Raw genomic sequence first — 21,518 nt, 5'->3', positions numbered from 1 at the left:
TGAGCATTGCAAGGAAGAGGGGGGAGCAAAAGGGAAAGGTATACGTTTAAATAAACGTATGCTTAGGATGTCTGTGTTTTGTCTTGTAAAACAGACTCGACAGTTGTGAGGCTGGTCACGCAAACTCGAAGGTAAATTTCCATTCGTTTTTAATAGTTTGTCACTTGCACAATGCCCATTGCAGGGGTAAGAAAAACTGTTATGGAGGGGGAGACGGATGTCACTGTATGTGTTTTCTCATCTGTGTTGTTGGTGTTAGTATATTCCCCAAAAATCTGCTATTTGAATGAAGAATGATCAACTGAGGAAAAGTTTGCACAGCGTATATGCTACCTTTCTGATTTATCACATACACTGATGCATTCATAAACTTGCAAGCCAACAATCTTTCTGTGTCAGCAAATGTTCAGGCCAGCATATTATTCATTGCAGTGCTTGAAGGAGGGAGGCGTCATGAACCATTATGATAAAAACCCCTTCAGATCTGACACTGAGCAAAACTCATTGCCAACTAATTTCTATTCGATTTTTTACATGAACTACAATGGACACCATGACTGAAGCAACGAAAAAATCCTTATATTTTAACCATGGCCTACTACAGTCTAAACAGCATGTGAACTAGCTTTGAAGATTTTGAAATATACATACTGTAAAAAATGAGCAATGCAATAAAGAATGTAAAAAAAAGGATGATACAATGAATTCTCGAAAAATAAGTGATCAGGCATTAGCTACTCATATTATGAAAGCTTAAAATCCACACACACACACTCACACACACACACACACACACACACACACACACACACACACACACACACACACACACACACACACACACACACACACACACACACACACACACACACACACACACACACACACACACACACACACACACACACACACACACACACACACAAACGTAATGTCTATTCTAATGTAGGCTACACAGGGTCTGAAGTGGTTAAAACACTGTTCTGCATAATTCAGCCGCAGACAGCAGGGGGGGCCAGACTCTTTCTCCACACGTGTTGTACATCCCAAATTAATATCTTGATTGTTTTGCGTCCTCATTTTCAGCTTGATATATAGCCTATTATATAGGCTACTATAGTATAATATTTATAAACCATTGCTTTCTGCACTTTAACGGAACGTTGAGTCCTGGCGATGTTCTGGGGCGCCAGAGGGGCTGGACCTTAAATGGAAAACCATCTGAGAAAACAATTTTGTGGGGTGTGTGCGCGACCCTCGGCATTCTCCCATTGTTTTAACCGCTCATCTGCGGGACAGTAATTCCACAACGGCTCCCGCCCACGGTGTTCGTGTTCGTAGAATATTTAAATTGCTCATTAACAAGGTGATTTGTTTCTGCTTTTCTTCTTTCCCCTTTCTTCTGTTCAGTCAATTATGTGCTCGAGCCACGGGTGGGCTGTGCTTTCTACACCTGTCTGGAGTGACATGTGATGCCCGTGAAGCATCACTGAAGCGAAGCGGACCGTTGCTCGCGTCCTCTCTGCAAGCGCGAACGTGACCTTTGGTAGACTTGAGGCTGCTGTGCTATTGAAACCAGATCGGAAATCTTACAGGTAAGACAAATGGCTCCTAAATGTATTTAGTCATCTTTACAGCTCATCGATGAGACTTCTGTTTTGCGTGCTCCCTGAATTTGAAAAATTCCATAATTTTAACAAAACCCTGTCAGTTTAACGTCCTTTACCGTGTCTCGCGGTTCATGAGGCCCGTTGGCTTATTTCTAAGCGTTTTGTGATAAGAGTAATTACACTTCGAATATATTAGGTTAGATTATACATAATGTTTCACCAAACTGAGAAGTAGCCTAATATAAAGCAACACGTTTGTTAAATTCTCTTTTTCAACAACATTTAACTCATGGAAAAAAACAACAAAAAAAACCTAATAACTTAAACAACCTGTAATGTGCTTCTTCACCTTTGGGCGTTTGTATGTCCTAGGGATTGTTTTTTTTCCCAATCAGATGTTATGTGAATGTTACATTTAAACTCTCTTGCAAACTTTTTATCATTTATTTTGCTTAGCTTTGACACAACACCATTGAATCGTCGGTTTCATCACAAAAAAGTTTGAAATGTAATTTTATCACAGAATATCTACAAAACACAATATATCATTTGAAATAAGTGACATCAGAAAAAGTGACTGAAATGACAGAAATCTCTTGACATGTCCACTGTTAAAATGTTTTAGCTGTTAAATAAGCTAGTGATAATGTGAATTGTGTTTTAAGAGTTTCCTCTAGAATTCCTCTATTCTCACTACCCCGCCCCTTTCAGATAAACCAAGTATTAAAAGCATGTTGTGATCTATAAAATATGATAATTTACATGTTCATTTACACACAATTTACATTACTTAAAGGGGCTATATGCAACTTTTCTCCCAAAATAAACGTAACAATAGCCTTTTTATTTTACCATTTATGACTCAAACATCTCCTGATGAGCATACTGACACCTTGTCCGCTCACAGTGGGTGCACCTATAAGCCTGTATCCTATTTTTCCTATTTTCTGGCGGGTCGTCTTTTCCCGCGCTGTCTGCGGATGTGACGTCACCACCGCTGCGAGAGCGAGCAGAAAATGAGAGCAGTTCTGTTTTTTGGCCACAGGTGTCAGTCGCGAGTTTAAATTTCAGGAAAACGCATATAGCCCCTTTAAAGCACTGATGTTCTTCATTACCTCTAGCGAACTGTTACAAAACTGTCTTTAATAGAAATGTTAGATCTCAGTGTGTTTCAAAGTTTGACCTCTGTTGCATTATGTGTTTGCAGCCTAAACTAAGCGTCAGTGATTACATTACACATATGTGCCCTTGTCTCAGTTTCAATCTACTTCTCTCACATTTCTTTGTCCATCATATCTGGTCTAATGATTTTCAAATTAACATCCCAAATTATTCATATAGCGTTGACTTTCGTGAAAATGGAAACGGTAGGTATGGCAATTGCGTGTTACAATTTTTCAGTCGTTTTATGATTTGTGTCCTGGTAAATGCCTAAAGCATCTCTGAATGGGAGTTTTCATCTTGTATGTCACCCCAAGCAAAACTTACCCTAGAACTGATTCCAACTGTTTTAAATCTAAGTGTGAGGCAAGGAATTGCATTGTTTGTACAATGATATGCACAATAACAATTGCAGAAAAAAAGTAATGTTTAACGTGATAGTTTCATCCTTACATCTACTATAGGCTAATATAAGTGATGTGATAACTGCATAGATTTGCTTGTGGTCTAGTGGTAGAATTTTTGTTAAGTGCGTCAGAGGTTCTGAGTTCTAATCCGCCCTCGGATTAGACAATATAGCCTAGACCCTGGCAAAAAGTGGTAGGGACATGTCCCATCGCAAATTATCCCTATGCTGGGAAAGTATTATTAACAAGTCAGAGAAAGCATGTTTCTCCATCAACATGTGCAGTGCTGTTTAATGGAATGTAGCACTTTTGCAACTCTTACAACAGAGTATTTCAGCATTTCTCTGCTCCATGCCTGTGATATTACCAGGGGTCATGTCTTCATTCCCAAATAATAGGAGTCTCACGTTGGGACAGAGTGGAATGCAATATAATTGGCTTGCTCCATGAAACAGTCAAGCAGGGACCACAGTAACAAACATTAATATTTATCCATGCATGATGGGTCAAGTAGAAGAAATTAAATATTGCTCTCTTGCTTTAGAGTAATTCTGCTTGCAAGCATGATCTGCCATAGTGATTTGATGAATTACATTATTTAGAGGAAGGAATTTTTTAAGATGTTTCTGGGATTGAAACTGTACAAAGCATAGACCGTTAAAAAAATATGGACGACACGTCTTTACTACCTTCTACTGAGGAAAAGTGAAGCCGCCAACGTCTGAATATGGCGCTGACATCTTGCGCAGATTTGGGACAGAGTCTGCGCAGTAGATAGCAAGAAGTAGAGCCGCGATATCAAAAGCCCGCCACACACTCGCAGATGCAGAACAATTCATTATGTTGGTGTGAAATAAACAGTTATGGACATGTAGAAATTAAAGCTAAAGCTCCAATCTCCTCCCGAAAATCCAGAAAAAAAGTCAGTTGGTGCCTCAGAGAAGCTGTCAATCACAGTTGTCAATCATGACATCACACCCCCATTTTTAAAGCATCAAATAACTAACTAAAACCAAACTTATTTAAAAAAATGAACACTTGAAATTAAATCAGTGTGATAAAAACTGCCTAAAATGACAGAAACCATCTTTGGGAAAAAATTATTTGAAGTGTAATTTGATTGTTTAGTTTGTCTTGCGTCCGTTAGAATATATGGAGGGGTGGGGGTTATATACAGCTATACTGGGACCAACCACCGGGGGGTGATCGAGACATTTTGGATTCAGTTTTCAACACGAGTGTGGCATGCTTGGTACAAAGCAAGCCTGCAGCACTCATAGACAGTAAAAGAAATGGACACAGCGACCCCATAGACTTCAACGCAGAAAAGGGAAGTCAATTAGAAGCACTCTCTTCCTGATGGCTGAGCGTACTGCGCAACATCAGACTGAGCTTGACGACGCAGAGACGGAGAGCGGGAGCAGGGGCAACTTTTGGTAAGTATTCTGATTCATTATTTTGTCATTTTGCATAGTATTTATTTATTTAAAAATTTAACGTCAGTACGCCATTTTAAGTTAATGCATCCTGTCTATACGGGTATATACGGTAATTTCTCTACTGCGCGACTGAGAGTTGCGTGGTTATGACGCAATCGTTAGCCTATTTTTACAAAAACGGCTTCTACAGGGCGATAGTGTAAGATACAAGGTAATGGAGCCTTTTATACATTGTTGTGTTTGTTTAGAAATAAACAATGGTCAAATGGAGTCTTTAAACACCTCAGATGTAAAGTTATTTGCCGTCAAAGTGACGCCAAAATGAATGGGAGTCAGTGGGATGCTAACAGTAGGTGATGGCTTGGTTAGCAATGGCTGCCCCTATGGAAGGCACGCTTTCCTGGTGTAGGATTACCCATAGATATCCATAATAAAGGCTAAATGTCTTACGACGGAGTCTCTAACGTCATCACCGGCGGCCATCTTGTCACCGGCAGGGCTCTGTGGTACCTGATGTAAGGCGAGTGATCTGCATGAACACAAATACTCTTATCTCACTGAAATCTTGACAGATTTACAAATGGTTTGGTTTCTTACAAACGTTATTAACGTGGCTATACTTATGGATGCTTGAACAAATTATGAATAATTTGAAAAAAAGTATGCAGTGTCATAACTACATCTCTGACGTTTATATCAAACGTAGAAAATTAGTAGAAAATTGAGCAAGTTATGGTTATTTAAAAAGTGCAAGCACCATGAAAACAATGTTACGAGTGAGCGAGCTGACTGTGACAAGATGGCCGCCAGGTGCGGACGTCGACCTCCATTGGCTAGCAGCGCGCACGAGACATCTAGCCTTTATTATGGACATCTATGGGATTACCCCCTTGGCAGCACTCCTCTCAGAAACTGAAGCCTACGTGCCCCCCCGGTGGCCGGTCACAGTATAGCTCCTAAACCCCACCCCTCTATGTATTACAATGGATGCGAGACAAACTAAACAATCAAATTACACTTCAAATAATTTTTTCCCAAAGATGGTTTCTGTCATTTTAGGCAGTTTTTATCACGATGATTTCATTTCAAGTGTTCATTTTTTAAATAAGTTTGGTTTTAGTTAGTTATTTGATGCTATAAAAATGGGGGTGTGATGTCATGATTGACAGCTGTGATTGACGGCTTCTCTGAGGCACCAACTGACTTTTTTCAGGATTTTCGGGAGGAGATTGGAGCTTTAGCTTTAATTTCTACATTTCCATAACCGACATACTGAACCGACATATTATTTCACACCGACATACTGAATTTTTCTGCATCTGTGAGAGTGTGGGCGGGCTTTTGATAATCGCGCCTCTACCTCCTGCTCTCTACTGCGCAACTCCGGTCCCGAGATCGCTACTGCGCAGACTCTGTCCCAAATCTGTGCAAGATGTCAGCGCCGTGTGCGGCCTCCGAAAGCTTCAACTCTCGTCAGAGGAAGTCAATGAAGTTGCGTCATTTTTTTTACGGTCTATGGTACAAAGACTTAATCAAGAATCCAACAGCTCAACAGTTTAGTTCACCTGAAAATGAAAATGATGTCATCATTTACTCACCCTCATGTTGTTCCAAACCTATACGACTGTCTTCGGTGGATTTCAGAGATGTCTCAGTGTTTTTCTTTTGTTCTTTTGGACCCCATTGACTTTCATTATTTGGACAAAACAGTTAAAACATTCTTCGAAATCTCTTCTTTTGTATCATACAGGTTTAGAACGACATGAGGGTGAGTAAATGATGACAGGATTTTCCTTTTTAGGTGAACTATTCCTTGTATACGGTTTGCATGTATCTTTAAATAGCAAGGGGACAAAATAGTTTACTGGCAATTATTAAATACAGTCATGACATGTCCCTTTAAGAACATCCAAAAAAAATGCAATTCCTTGGGAAAAAATCTACTCAAATTGACTATTTCCATTACAGTATTTCTTCTGTGTGGTCTTGGGGTCAGTTAAAATAAAGACAGATCCCAACCGTTGCCTTTATTTAGTTTAGTCTGTATTTCTGTCATCCGTACGGTGAATCTAAAATGTATTCATACAGCGAACATACATAGATGATGTCTGCTCAGAGATGCTTTCAGTTAAAAGTGTGATGAAGATATTGTGTGTGAGTTTTATGTGTGTCTGTGTGTTGAGGTCTGTTTTTCAAGTGATCAGTGATGTGATGATGGTTCAGGTGGTCAGTACAGGATGTTTGTGCATGTGTTCGCGTATGTGTACATGTTTGCTTTTAAATGAAAGACACAATTGTTTATATAGAGAGGGGAAAGACCAAACCATGCTGAACCAAAAACAAGACAGCAGCTCTGACGTGAGCCTACAGCACACAAAAACTGTTTGTTTATGTGTGCGTTTTAAAGGGCATTGCATGAGCCTGAAGGGGGTTGGCATGAGTTTGTCTTTATCATGTGTTCATCACCAGATTAATTATGTACTAGATGTGTGTGGGGGCGTGTTTATGTGTGTTTGTTGTCTGCTTCTATGGTTACCATGTCCATCACTGCTCCATGTTTTCTATGTCTGATGCTATGAATAATTCATTCAGCCCTTCAGATGGCAATATGCATGATCAGCTCATTGATATCCATGAGTAGTTTTGCGTTTAAATTTGAATAGGAGATTATGAAAGTGCAAATCCTCTGTATCCGTATTATAAGTGGCATGCTGGATTGATTAAAATCTGATCTTCCTGTCTCCCTCCTGCTTTCCACAAACCCTATAAACATAATTAATGAGATTGTACGTCAGGCCTCCTCCATACAAGCCAAGTGCTACCAATTGTATGATGGTTTGACTAAATGCTGGTAGTCAGCTGGTCTGAAATGAGTTTCAAAATACAGACAAAAGGAGAACAGTGATAATTGAACCGTATTATGTTTTTTTGAGTATTCCCTTTCATGCAGTATGTTATATAGCTGTTTGTGAATGCAAAATTTCTGCAAAGTTGTAAATTCGAAAGTGCACGATAAATAAAGTTATTGTCTCCAAAAGAAAGAATCGACACTGAACGGCCTATACGAGTCGTTTGTATTTCGAATCCCACTTCGTGACGGTCACATGAACAGACATTTGCGTAATGCCCACCTATGTTGTACGTTATCTGACCGCGAACAACTTGAACAGCCCTCAAACGTCATTTTACTGACGACTGCTTCTCAAATCTCAGGAGTTCAACACGGGATTCACAAAAAGCTGAGATGAAAGATGGGTCAGTAATCAGTTTATTTGGACCAGCTTGCTCCTCAGAATCACAACCTGTAAGAATGAATAATTATTGATATATCTATTTTCTAACGGGTGTTCAAAAGATGTAGTTGTGTTTTATATTGTGTAAGTTACCAGCTAACCGGCTAACAAACATTATTACTGTCTCACTGAAATACTTCTGCTAATCAGCTGTGGGCCACTATGACCTAAAACTGTGTCTATTAATGCAGATTGTCTGTCGTTCTTACTACTTTGAGTAAAGATAAAGGATGGAGCAAGATTTGTTTTACAAACTTTTATTTTACATCAATCATTCACGTTAGTGCTCGGCTAACACATGGGCTGTTATTGATACAATTCCCGCATGTGCACATCAATAAATGAGAAATATACACATCGTTTCATGATGGACATACACTTGTTAATGCTGATGGTGAGGAATTACAATTGCAACATTTCAAAATCGTCCTTGCGATGGAGGTTTGGGTTGAATAATTTACTTGTTCTTCTAATGTTTCATCATCAGCGCTGGGATTGATATGGTAAAATCGACGTCATTGTTACTGCCTTTAAAGTGTGTACAAATGGTGAGCTTTAGGAAGCCTCCACATGGAGATGGAGTTTAGTCAATGATAATGGGTGTTTAGATTCCAAAACACGCGCTGTACCTGGTAGACTAATCACAACAGACTGGGCCATCTGACCAATCAGAGCAGAGTAGGCTCGCAGAAAGGAGAGATCTAGATCAGTGTTTCCCAGCCACGATCCTGGAGGCACACCATGGCTGCGTCCGAAAACCCAGGCAGCTGACTCGTTGCCTCGCTGCCTCGTCAGACGATGGCTTGTAAGGCAGTGTTTAAGCATGAAGGCACCTCCCGAAACGAATTTCGGACAGACTTCTTAGGCAGGGTAACAGTTTAATGATCTACAGCAAAATAGAGAGAGCTTTAGTGAGAACTAAACACATATTTAATTACTGCATTAGTCATTTCTCTCTAGAAATGACATTAGAAGTGGAAAATGTTGGTAAAAAACGTACATTTACACACAAACTGACCAGCAAACGCAACTTTCGGACGCCATATTTTTTTGCGGCTCAATTGTCAGATAGCAAAGGCAGCGAAGGATACAAATATGCTGCCTTCAAAAATCGATCAGATGAAGGTATCTCAGGAGACAAGAAGTGAAGCTAACATTAGATTCGGATGTGCCTTGGTGCCTTCCTGCCTTGAAATGTGTCCTCCGAAGGCAGCATTTTCCAGGTTTCGGACGCAGCCCAACACTGCAGATTTTGCATGTCTCCTTAATCAAACACACCTGATTCAAATGATCATCTTATTATCAGAGACTGCAAGACCTGAAATGGGCGTGTCGAATAAAGGAGACATGCAAAATGTGCAGTGTTGGTGTGCCTCCAGGAACGTGGTTGGGAAACACTGATCTAGAGAGACTAATTCATCCGTCGAGCCGTTTGAGAATCATTGAAAAATGTGGTGATGTGCAATGTATATTATGAGAAAATGAAACCTTTGATGAATTTAAACCTGTTGTTGGAGACCTCCAAAACAAAATTAGGAGCCTTTAAAATAACAATAGGGGCACTTTAAGCAATGTCACACGTGCAGTCTCACTCTTGTACTAAAAATGAGCATGGCTTTAATTTGGCAGCTGATAATCACAGCTGTGCATATACTTACAATAAATTAATATTGAATCATTTACAGCCAAAATTTGCCCAGTTAAGGTCATAGGTTTTTTCTTTGCTAATGGTTTGCATGATCGCTTCCACATTGAGCCTCAGTGGCCGTTGCAACTTCCAGTGCAGAACATTGCATGGAATTTTTGAGAAAATTAAGCATAAAATTAAAGTAACATTATTTTTATATATATATTAGGGATGCAACAATACAGTTAGTCCACGGTTCAATACATACCTCAGTTTTTTTAACCACGGTTTTCGGTTTGGTTCGGTTCTGATGGCTTGGCACATTAGGTTTTGCTATTCTATTCTTAGGCGACAGGAACAGCAAGACTTTAAGGAGAAAAAATACTATTTTGCAATACTCTTTCTTTATTTTACTTAAAAGACTTGAAAAACCTTACTTAAACTTAGAACTTTACTTTAAAAAAAAAAAACCTTGTACACATTCCTAGTGTATTGTATAATATAAAATAAATACATATAAAGATTTACACTGGCTGTACAGCAGCATTTAAGTATGAAATTGAATGAATAAATGTAAAAATAAAACACTACATAGCCTTCACTATAACATATACATTGATTCTTATTAAAACTATTGTATAAAATTATTTCAGCCAAGAGCAGTGAGTGATTTTCTTTTTGTCTTTTGTTGTTTTATTAACCACTAAAGGAATAGTTCACTCAAAAATTCTGTCATCAATTACTCACGCTCAAGTTTTAAGCCTGAATAAAGTTATTTCTTCTGTTGGACATAAAATATATTTTGAAGAATGTTGGAAACCAACCAGTTGCTGGACCCCATTGACTGGTATTCAACTGTCTGTGTTGAGATTAGAGTGAGTAAATGATGAAATAATTTTAGAGTGAACTGTCCCTTTAAGGACACGCGGCAGCGTGTTAATAGGCTGCGCTGCTCTCAATTAAGCCCGAATCTAATATACAGACACACGCCGATTTTACTTTCACTTTAGACATAACCGACAGTGTTTATGTTAACCTTGTGTGTATTTGACAGTATAGCGCAGTAAAACTACTTAGTCCCGCAATCACGTGTTTGACAGGCTTTTAGTGGCTCAGAAAGCGCATGTTAACACAGTGCATAAGCATTAAAGGGTTAGTTCACCCAAAAATGAAAATTGGCCCATAATTGACTCACCCTCGGTGTCATCCTAGGTGTATATGACATTCTTCTTTCAGACCAATAAAATTTGTTATATTACAAAAGTCCAGGCCAATTCAAGCATTAGAATTGGAGTAATAGTGGCTCTGTTTTTGAAGTCCATAAAAAATGCATCTGTCCATCAAATAACGTGCTCCACGCGGCTCCGGGGTGTTAATAAAGGCCTTCTGAAGCGAATCGATGCGTTTGTGTAAGAAAAATATCCATATTTAAAACTTTATAAAGTAAACTTTCGGCCGACCGCCTTCCGTGGAAAAATGTTGAATGTTGAAAGTGAAACTCAAGATGCGTACGTGTCGTCATAATGAGCCTACCTGGTCATGTTAGTCTTTCGATCGGCAGGGGAACTTTCAACAATTTTTCCATAAATTGAACAGGGAAGGTGGCCGGCCGAAAGTTTACTTTATAAAGTTTTAAATATGGATATTTTTCTTACACAAACGCATCGATTCGCTTCGAAAAACGCAATTCAGAAGCACGTATTGAACCGTGAATGCCGTACCGAATGGTTCAATATTATATTGAGAATTGTGGCATCCCTAATATATATACTAAAATGTTTTGTTTACTATGTACTATATTATATTGTAATTAGTTGTAATTTGACAGAACGAGTTTGCTAATACCAGTTTGCAATGGAAGAATACTAAACCAGAAGCTCATGTAGCACTGAGATTTTAGTGGAACCATGTAGGTATGCATAGTGTCCATTAAAATAGTTCCAAAAGAATGATCAGTCTTTGCATGTTGCTTAACAGAACAGCATGGAGTACAGCAATTTCCCTTCCTTGCTCAAAATGTTCTTTGATTACTCTTTAATCCACTTCAGGTTTTTTCTTGCCCTGTTCTATGCCCACTCTGAACCTGGAGTGTGAGAAAACACTGAGAATCTTTTTTCACAACTCTGTAGATACTTGCACTATAACTTGAAATGTCCCAGTGCTGTTGTAATCTATATCAGCACTCTTTAAGCACTGCTTGTCCAATGTAACTGTGGTTAAAAAAAGAGCTTTTGAAAGGCGTAGTTGTGTTTACAGAGTTTCTGTGCTTCATCTGTTTGTAATTTTAAGAGAGAGAGAGAAAACAAGCAAAAAAGAGAGACAAAGAGTCTTTCGCTGACGAATGATCTTCATGCATCTGACAGCTATTCAGTGATCATTTGTTACAAATGTGTCTGAGCGTGTGAGGAAAAAAGGGAGGGACTGAAGAGGGAAAAAAGGGAAAAGGAGGGACGAGATTTTTTTTTTTGAGGTTGAATATGTGACGTTTGTTTGGCCATTCTAATAGCCTATAGTCATGTTTGTGTGTTGTGTCAGCAATCAGAAGATGTTAGACTATTTTTCCTGACTCTCTCACTGTTTATTTGATTTCAAGTTAGTTTGTGAAAAAATTAAACGGGCAACCCTTTTTCTCTTCCCTTCCCTAGTAAAGGATGACTCAGCCCTGCTTTTTTCTGTGTGCAAAGGAAAAAAGAGAAGGATGGCAGATGGTGGAAATATAAACTCTAAAGAGATCTATTGAAAATAGGAAAAAAGTGAGGGAGAGTCTGACCGGGATTGACTTACAAAGTCATGCAAGTCTGATTACAGGAAAGAGAGAGAGAGAAGTATTTTGTTTGTGAAGTGGTCTTTTGACTAATCATCTGTGGGTGGGGCTTTGGGTGTGGGAGACTGTCATCAAAGTTTTCCCTTCATGGACTTCTAGAGCAACAGAGAAGAGAACGAATACATTTGTTTTAGTTAGAGAGAGAGGGAGAGAGGAGAGCTCTATTAATGTGCAGGCGTAGAGGATGGACCGTGAGCATGTTTGAATATGGATGTGCGTGTGCTTCAGCATGATGGGTAGATTTTGGAGTGTGTCACATGCCGAACCAAGAGGGACTATCTGCATGTGATAAGATGCACACACAGATTTGTCAGACACACCCTGAAGATTATTAGTGCATAAACACCAGGAGTGAGGGATTCCCTTAAAGAGAGCGAGAGAGAGAGAGATAGTGTGAAAGAGGGAGAAGGATGAAGTACCGCCGCAGGGTAAGACTTCTTGTTTTAATTACATCTGTCTATGTGGGTGTGTCGTATATGTCTGTATTCCTGTGTTCAAACAGTGATGTTTTCGTTCGTAAAGGTGAAAACCAATGTCCCACTTGGTGTTTTCGGTGTGTATATAAGTGGTGGATTACAAAAATATTTTTCGAGATTGTTTGAGTGAGTGTAGAAATTTTGTTGTTGATTTGCCACTCCTTTATGCACAGCATGTCATGCATAGCTATGGTGACACATATCTTTCCTAAGAGGCTGGTCTGCCTATCTTATTGTCCTAGCCAGAAATCACTCATATGGGCTGCAGAGCACAAAACAGCCCTTATATGGAAGAGCTGGCGACATATAAACTCAGAGAAAGCCCAGAGAAATGGCTCAGTGCCAGATTATACAGCAAAGCTGTAGTACACCTCCCTCAGGGAGTACAGTACCCACATTCTCAGCTGTAGGAATGGTGTCCACAGGCTGATGCTTTTGAAATACAATATATAGAGCCCTCAAACTCAGATCAGAATTCTTTGTTTGAAAGACAATGTGTGACACGTACAGGAACTCGTGATCTCTTTTGCATCTGGCATTTCTTCCGTTTTGGGCAATTGCAGATGTAAAAGGTGTCTAAAACGTTTTGTGATCCAGTCACTCAAACTTCATTTGGAGGTAGTCGCAAAATGCATGTGACCACATTGTATTTGTAGTGTAAAGGCTAATCTATCCTGATGCATTCTGGGCAGCAACTAAGGACCATCTACTCAATCAATCAACCTCTGCACTAAAACAAGGGTTTTACAAATTGGTTATGTGCAAATTTAAAATAAATACAATCCCCTGGTTTCACAGAGAAGGCTTAAGCCTAGTCCCAGACTAAAATGCATGTTGGAGCTTTTTTAACTGAAAACAACCTGCACTGACATATCTTAAAATAAAAATGTTGATACTTTTTAGGAAAAGTAATGCATTATGTTACTTTTGCATTACTTTTTGTCACCTGTATATGACAAAAAGTTCTATTTTTGGGCAAATGTAAAGGCCCTTTCACACCAAAATGTAGATAATAAGGCTGAAGGAAATGCAAATTCACGCATGTACAGTAGAGGGTGCAGCTCAAACAAACCTTTGTTGTGCTGCCACTCTGGATTGCAGAAGAATAGGAGGCTAAATAAAAACAAAGAATAAAAACAAATAACCTAAAGTAATTTTTGCTTATGGTTTAACTGAATTATCCAATGGCCAATAACATGAGATTAAATACATAAAAATGCATAAAAATATTTGTTTTATTTAACATATTTAATTATTGGAGGTTTGCGTAGTATTCTGATTTTGCATTTCACTGATTTTATTCATTTTGAGGAATACTGAATTAAGATCAGTAAATGCATGTTCACATTTAGTCTAGAGCTACAATAACCATAATGTTTACACACAACACCTCTGCGCTTACACATGATTTCACTCAACATGACGACAGGGGAGCTGTCAGTCAGTGAATGGGAAAACAAAGTAAACAACTTATTTGAAAAGTAACTCAGATATTTTGTTGTAAATTTTAACTTAATGCGTTACTTTACTAGTAACTTGAAAAAGTAATCTGATTACGTAACTCGAGTTACTTGCTGTGAGTTACCCCCAACACTGCACACCAATAATGTTTTTTTTAAGGCTTGTTTATAAAAGCTATTTAAATGTCTTTCGCATGATTCACCTCGCATGATTCATTTAAATACTCTCCTACCATGAATTTTGCGCCTGAAAGGGAAACTCCTACAAATGCATATGCAATAAGGTCAGCCGCAAAATTATCCTGACAGTCGTTTTTTAACGGCAAAAGAGGGTTTGCGCTGGTGCAAGCTGTTAATAAATCTGGCCCTAGGTGTAAACTGTAATGTGTCTCGGCTGACCGGGATGGATGTTAATACCAGGTTTAAACAGGCCCAGCTCCACAAGGAGGCCAGTGATTGTGAGCAGACCTCCCACTCCCTTCTTTCTGCAACTAAGCTAGAGCCGAGCCTGGCTGTAAACGGGCCTGAGATAAATAGAATGGCAAAAAAGATCCTGAAATCTGGTGGGCCTCATAACAGCACGAACACAGAACCAACCGCATGTAGTATACACTTTGTTTGTGCTCATTAATGTATATCTGCTCAGCTCCCCATCTTCAATTGGTTCTTTATTATTGCTCAATTAAAAAGTTGCTTTCTCTAATAATCATTGCCGCCCATCATCAGACCTGCTCAATAGTACATTCCTCCAGCTATAGTTTGTGGTATCTGCCTAGTTGAAGTCTCTGTTGTGATATCCATGCTGTTTTTTAAAGAGGTCCTGTTGCTCCTTTAAGAAATCCTTCATGCAGGTGAAATCTGAGAGCCTGTACCCTTGAGCTGTTTTAGCTATCCCCACTTCTGTCTTAGCAACAGTTTGCATTGAGCCCCCGCCATGCAGCCTTAAACTCCAGCAGCTTGGAATCAGTATTTTTTTATTTATTGCAACATTACTTTCTTTTCAAACATGCACATCAGTGTTTTGTCCATGACTTTCAATGGTATTCAGTTGACTAATTCTGGGTGCCTTTTTATTTTATCAGTCTGCCATGAAACTGTTGTAACCAGGCTGCTAAAAAAACTAAATACTGAACTATACAGTAATTTACTTTCTCAAATAAAACCCTAAAGACTCAATGAATCAGCGACATAAGTATATAAACTAAATTGATCAATACTAATTGAATGGACAGATATCTTAACTATGGTCTATACATGTTTTCTTGTCATTTATGTCTTTCCCAAGGCCTGTTGCTGAAGCTGGTTTCAGTTGCTACCCAGGAAAGTTTGAGTTTAGTTTGAGCAAAGTCTGTTTTTTTGGGTTCACAAAGGTGGATTTTAGCTGTGTTCATCGCCATGGTAACTACACAGCTAACCTGCTCCGGTGTAGGTTTTATTCTGGGTTAGGGATCGAAAACCAAAACTGGCCCAATCTGCTGTGAGCAAAGTGACATGTAGTTGCAATAAAGCCACTCCCCCTATATCTCTCGCTCCAAATTAAAGCAGTTAGTGAAAAACAAAATTTGAGACAAAATTGCCCTTCATCTTGTAATGAATGTCATTTCAGTTCTACTTTCTGAGAATGAATTATCATATGCATTGAAAGACAACAATATACAAGCACTGTAACAAACAAACTAAACTGACTGGCTTCTCTCCTGTATGATTTCACATGAATCTCTTCAAACCTTACTGTACATGAATCACGAGCTTCCAGAACTTCTGACTGAGGCTGTGTGTGACCTCCTAATTGAACTCCTTTCCAAAAATTTTACATTATACATAAAACCAGTATACAGTATACATAACAAAAATAAATAATAGTTTTTTCTTAGTCTTATTAAACACAAACAACCATAGTGCAACCACAATCAAATTACTCTCTCAATATTCAAAGTGCAAACTAAGAGCAAAACAGAGACCAGAGCTAAGAGGTGGTTAACTACACAGCCCAGCATAAGATATGTTTGATATTTGGAGACTGGCTATTGTATGTCTTTTGATTCGCGATCGCACATACTCTGTGTATAGGGAGTGGCGGTGCTGCGCACATTCTAGATAATAAGACATTTCACTAACTGCTTTAATTTGGAGCGAGAGAAATTGGGGGAGTGGCTTTATTGCAACTACATGACACTCTATCAGGCTCTGTTGCGCACAAATCTTCCGCCATGGTCCGGTCAACCATCTCACCTTACTCTCGTTACGTAATCAGTGAATTTTGTCAACTCTAAACCTAACAAAATAACACACTTCACCTTTAAATAAGTATATAAATAAATTAAAAACTCTGCACTGAACAGTCCTAAACAAGTCTTACACAAAGCCATTGCAAACTTGGCATCTGTTGAGCTAATGAATCTTCAGTCTGTCAAATAGACTCAAACAAGTATTGTTAACAACACTCAAGATCAGAAACTGATTAAACAAAGTTCATGAACTTTAAAAAACAAATCATGATTAACAAATATGATTACACTTCCATGTTCATGTCCATTACATCATAAATACAGTAACAAATAAAGGTAGTACAGTTTCACAAAAGCAGAAGAAAATAGGAATACAATAGATCATCACAGACAATTGCTCACAAACCTTGAATGAACAGAAGTTATTTTTGAGTTGTAAAGGGGTTGTTTTTTAGTTTAGAAACACATAGACTTGTTTGGTAAAAAACGCCTGGCCAAATTCAACACCACTAGTGGAACACAAAAAGCATGAGGAGAGGAATTCATTTTAGGGACGGATATCATTATCTGCTGGAGCTTGTTTGTGTGCTTACAGTATGTCTGCATCCTAGTGTGTAGTGTACATAAGAACACAAAACATAAACACACAAGACTACGAGAACAATGGATTAAGAATGGCGAAAGGAAATATGTGAAAGTGCAGGTGTCTGAGGAGGGGGCATCTGGTGAGTCGTTAAAATCTTGTTAGGCATTTTAGGCGACCCTTATCGCCAATTCATTGGAAAAGAATCTGTGGAACAACAGTGGAGCAGAGCCAAGGAAAGTGAACATCCACTCACACTCCCAGCAGATTATTGTTCTAGCATGTGCTTCCACAGGTGACCTTCCTGCCTCTCGCAAACACACACACAAACACTCTCTTTCCTCACTCCAAAGACACACTTCCTCAAACACTTAAAGTCTTGTCAGATTTTCCACTGGATTCACATGCCGAGGTACCACCAGCACTAGCTCTGAAAAACAGACAACTGTATTTGTGTGTCAGGAACCAGTGCCAAATAGTTCATGGCACCCTTTCTTAGTGAATTTGTACTTGCATGAATGTGTGTAATTTTTGTCTTTTGTTGATTTGTGCTTATTCTGACATTTGCTGTGTATTTACTTATAATAAACAGGTCCATAGGGATTCTCCACACTCTTTTGTTTGCATTTTTGCACTGATTTTGGAGGAAAATCTGCAGAATTCTGTGATATAGGTTGAACTATGTTGGAATGTGTTGTATACTAGATTCTAGTACTAGATTCTTAGTTGAAATGGTCAACCAATTACACAAAGCATTTCATAAAAACACAAGGGGCGGGGAAGTGTACAACTTTGTGAATGACGTGCGTTTCAATTCTGCGGAAATCTGTGGAACTTTCTTCAGAATTTCTGTGGCTGCAGATTCCAAGTGGACCCGGTTATAAGTACACACTCTCAGTTCCTGTACTGTGGCTCTGCTGTGTGTAAGTGTTTGCATCAGTGTTCTCTTTGTGTTTTTTCATCTCACTCTCTATAGGTGGTTGATGTGGAAGGGGGTGTAAGGTTAGTGATGGAGAGCGCTCTCTCTGCAAGAGATCGGGTCGGTGTCCAAGACTTCCTGCTCTTGGAGAACCACAACAGTGAAGCTGCTTTCATTGAAAACCTGCGCCGACGGTACAAAGAAGGACTCATTTATGTAAGACATACACAAGCACCAGCTTAACTACACTTGCACAGAATATGCTAAATATGACCATGTACATAGTATAGTATAAATGTATAATGCTATTTAAAAGTTTATGGTCAGCAGATATTTTTTTATTATTTATTTATTTATTTATTAAGCAATGACATCATCTATTTTAAATAAATGATGTTCTCATGAACTTTCTATCCATCAAAAGATCCTGAAAAAAACGGCTGTGATGGTTTCCACAAAAATTTTAAGCAGCAAAACTGTTTTCAACAATGATAATTATAAGAACTGTTTCTTGAGCACCAAATCAGCATATTAGAAAGATTTCTGAAGGATCATGTGACACTGAAGACTGGCGTAATGATGCTGAAAATTCAACTTTGCCATCACAGAAATAAATTGCATTTTAAAATATAAAATTAAAAAAGAAAACAGTTATTTTGTAACAGTATTTCACAACATGACTTATATTTGATCAAATAAATGTAGCCTTGGTGAGCAAAAAAGAGACAAAAAAATCTTTACATTAACTATGTGGTTTTCTGCTTTCATCCACCTTTTTTTTCTCTTTCTGCTTTTTTCTCTCTCTCTCTCTCTCTCTCTCTCTCTCTCTCTCTCTCTCTCTCTCTCTCTCTCTCTCTCTCTCTCTCTCTCTCTCTCTCTCTCTCTCTCTCTCTCTCTCTCTCTCTCTCTCTCTCTTTATAAGACTTATATTGGATCAGTGCTGGTGTCAGTGAATCCTTACAGAGAGTTGGAGATTTACTCCAAACAGAATATGGAGCGCCACAGAGGAGTCAATTTCTATGAGATCTCACCTCACATGTGAGTGCTAAGTGTGTGTGTGTTTGTGTGTCATGGCCATGAGAATCCCTGAGAACATTCCGCCAATTCTCTAGTATGACTCACTTTCCTGGAGATTCCGGAGACTGGACCGTGCATACAACTTTCCACTTACACACACATTCACACGCACACACACCCACATGAAATCCTTCCCCACACCCATGATATTCCAAGCTGTTTGATAGATTTAGAGAGATTGCCAGTTATTAGACATTTCAGAAGATCACATTTGTTTTTAGTCTATGTCTGTTAGCTTTCAGGCTCATGCTAATGTACTCCTACTAATGCTAATTCACTTTTAGCTCATACATGCATTTAGAATTTCTCTTCTCATTCAGGAAAATAGACAAAAAAATATTGATGACTCATCCTGCACTACACAGAATATTGTCCACAATGGCTGTGTCATTCTGTAACTAAAGCCTACTGGCTATTTAAAAAAAGGGAGTTCAATGATATGTGTTCCACGTTTCAATATAGAAATGTCAATACAATAAAGAAAACTCTGCTCGTCAAAAAAGTTATGGTGTTTTGTAACCATTTAAACGGATGAGGAACAGTTCATGTCTTTGAAACACGTAATTCTTAACTTCAACTGGTTTTATCTGTGATTAAACAGTCTGTATCTGTCTGTGTGACTTCAGTTTTGCCCTGGCGGATAATTCATACCGTGCACTGCGGACTGAGAGAAGAGATCAGTGTATTCTCATTTCTGGAGAGAGTGGCGCTGGAAAGACTGAGGCCTCCAAAAAAATACTTCAGTACTACACACACATCTGTCCCACTCGCAACAACACACACACTATCAGAGAGAGACTGTTACAGTCCAACCCAGTACTGGAGGTAAGCACACACAAACACTGTAAGGATCCTCTGTAGTCTGGACACAGCATGCTAAATGTCAGTCTCACTCTGTCACAACAGGCTTTTGGGAATGCTAAAACTCTCCGGAATGACAACTCGAGTCGTTTTGGGAAATACATGGACATTCAGTTTGATTATAAGGTAAATGAAACCCATATCTACATTTAGGGCACAACCCTTTGGTGAAATCCCTAATCTACTGATCTTATTTGGACGCATGTGTTTTGAAACAACTTTGATTACACTTTGGCTACGTTCACACAAGTGAAAGGCCAATATATTTAATATTTCAACAGATATTTGGGCATTTTCCGATTATTGTCAAAGGCTTATACACAAAACAAGTTATTCCTCTTTTTTGCACCATTATAATATGTTATATGTTTCTCTCTCTGTTCAGGGCGCTCCAATCGGAGGTCACATTCTGAACTACCTGTTGGAGAAATCCCGTGTGGCCCATCAGAACCATGGTGAGAGAAACTTCCACATCTTCTATCAGCTGCTGGAGGGTGGAGAGGACCCTCTTTTGAAGAGACTTGGTTTGGAGAAAACCAACCCACAACATTATCATTACCTAGTTAAGGTGTGTTTATGTTAAATGTGTGTATTATGTCCATGAAAGAGAGCAGATTTATCTACCGTTGTCAGGCCCATGTTTGCATGTTTTTTGTATGTAACAGATACTCTCTCTCTCTCTCTGTCAGGGTAATTGTCCACGGGTGAGCTCTATCAATGACAAGAATGGTTGGAAAATTGTGAGAAATGCTCTCACCATCATTGGCTTTCATGAAGAGGAGATACAGGTGAACAGGACACACACACACACACACACACACACACACACACACACACACACACACACACACACACACACACACACACACACACACACACACACACACACACACACACACACACACACACACACACACACACACACACACACACACACACACACACACACATTTTTGGACATGAAAGATATTCTGTCACAGTCAGGACACACACTCACAAAGTCCCTATCCACTGTAGGAGCTGATGGAGATTGTGGCCTGTGTTTTACATCTTGGTAACACACAGTTTGGTGAGGATGAGGAGGGAGAAACACACGTTACCACTGAACCGCAACTGCAATATCTGTCCCAGGTGTGTACTCGTGCTCGAAGTGAGTTAGTATCCTGTCTCAAGTGATATCTAAATATAAATGTCTGAACTTGTCTGAACTATACCTGTTTCTGGGGAATTAGATACCAGTCTCATTAGTCGCTTGTCTCAGGTTTGCTGTGTGCTATTGTGTGAAGAGCAGAGTGTTCTTAGGTTGTTAGGATGTATACTTTTCAAAGCTTAATTGTGCTTTAGGTCTCCATTTCAGATACAGATGTCAGTTTAATTAGAGGAGAACTGGGCAATTTAACCTTTTTTTCGCATTATAACTCACAGACTATTGCAAATGTACCTGCCATATTTTTGTAAAATAAATGTTTATATGTGCCAAAACTACTGTACCAGTAATCGAATGAACATAAAGTACTGCTAAATGTAATGAGAAAGACCAGATTATCACATAC

At 38.9% G+C, this 21,518-nt stretch overlaps 1 protein-coding gene across 4 annotated transcripts in view; it reads left to right on the top strand.

Annotated features, from left to right (window-relative positions):
* Nucleotides 1–1,223: 1,223 nt before the first annotated feature.
* The window catches only part of myo1ca (myosin Ic, paralog a), a 36,234-nt gene continuing 15,939 nt past the window's right edge, over nucleotides 1,224–21,518 (top strand). For 2 of the 4 annotated variants that reach the window (XM_079815325.1, XM_079815324.1), the window contains exons 1-8: nucleotides 12,407–12,789; nucleotides 18,085–18,243; nucleotides 18,950–19,065; nucleotides 19,731–19,929; nucleotides 20,011–20,091; nucleotides 20,351–20,533; nucleotides 20,655–20,753; nucleotides 20,983–21,096. In XM_079815325.1, coding sequence (XP_079671451.1) covers nucleotides 12,772–12,789; nucleotides 18,085–18,243; nucleotides 18,950–19,065; nucleotides 19,731–19,929; nucleotides 20,011–20,091; nucleotides 20,351–20,533; nucleotides 20,655–20,753; nucleotides 20,983–21,096 — 969 coding nt within the window. In that variant the 5' untranslated portion in view covers nucleotides 12,407–12,771. Of the gene's footprint in view, nucleotides 1,596–12,406; nucleotides 12,790–18,084; nucleotides 18,244–18,949; nucleotides 19,066–19,730; nucleotides 19,930–20,010; nucleotides 20,092–20,350; nucleotides 20,534–20,654; nucleotides 20,754–20,982; nucleotides 21,097–21,518 lie in introns of those variants that run through there. The other 2 variants (XM_079815327.1, XM_079815326.1) reach the window with 2 other exon arrangements.

The sequence above is a fragment of the Gobio gobio genome (genome assembly GCF_949357685.1).
Source record: "Gobio gobio genome assembly, chromosome: 4".
Classification (NCBI taxonomy): domain Eukaryota; kingdom Metazoa; phylum Chordata; class Actinopteri; order Cypriniformes; family Gobionidae; genus Gobio; species Gobio gobio.
Note: the sequence above shows the minus strand (reverse complement) of the source record. Positions and strands in the feature narration are given on the sequence as shown.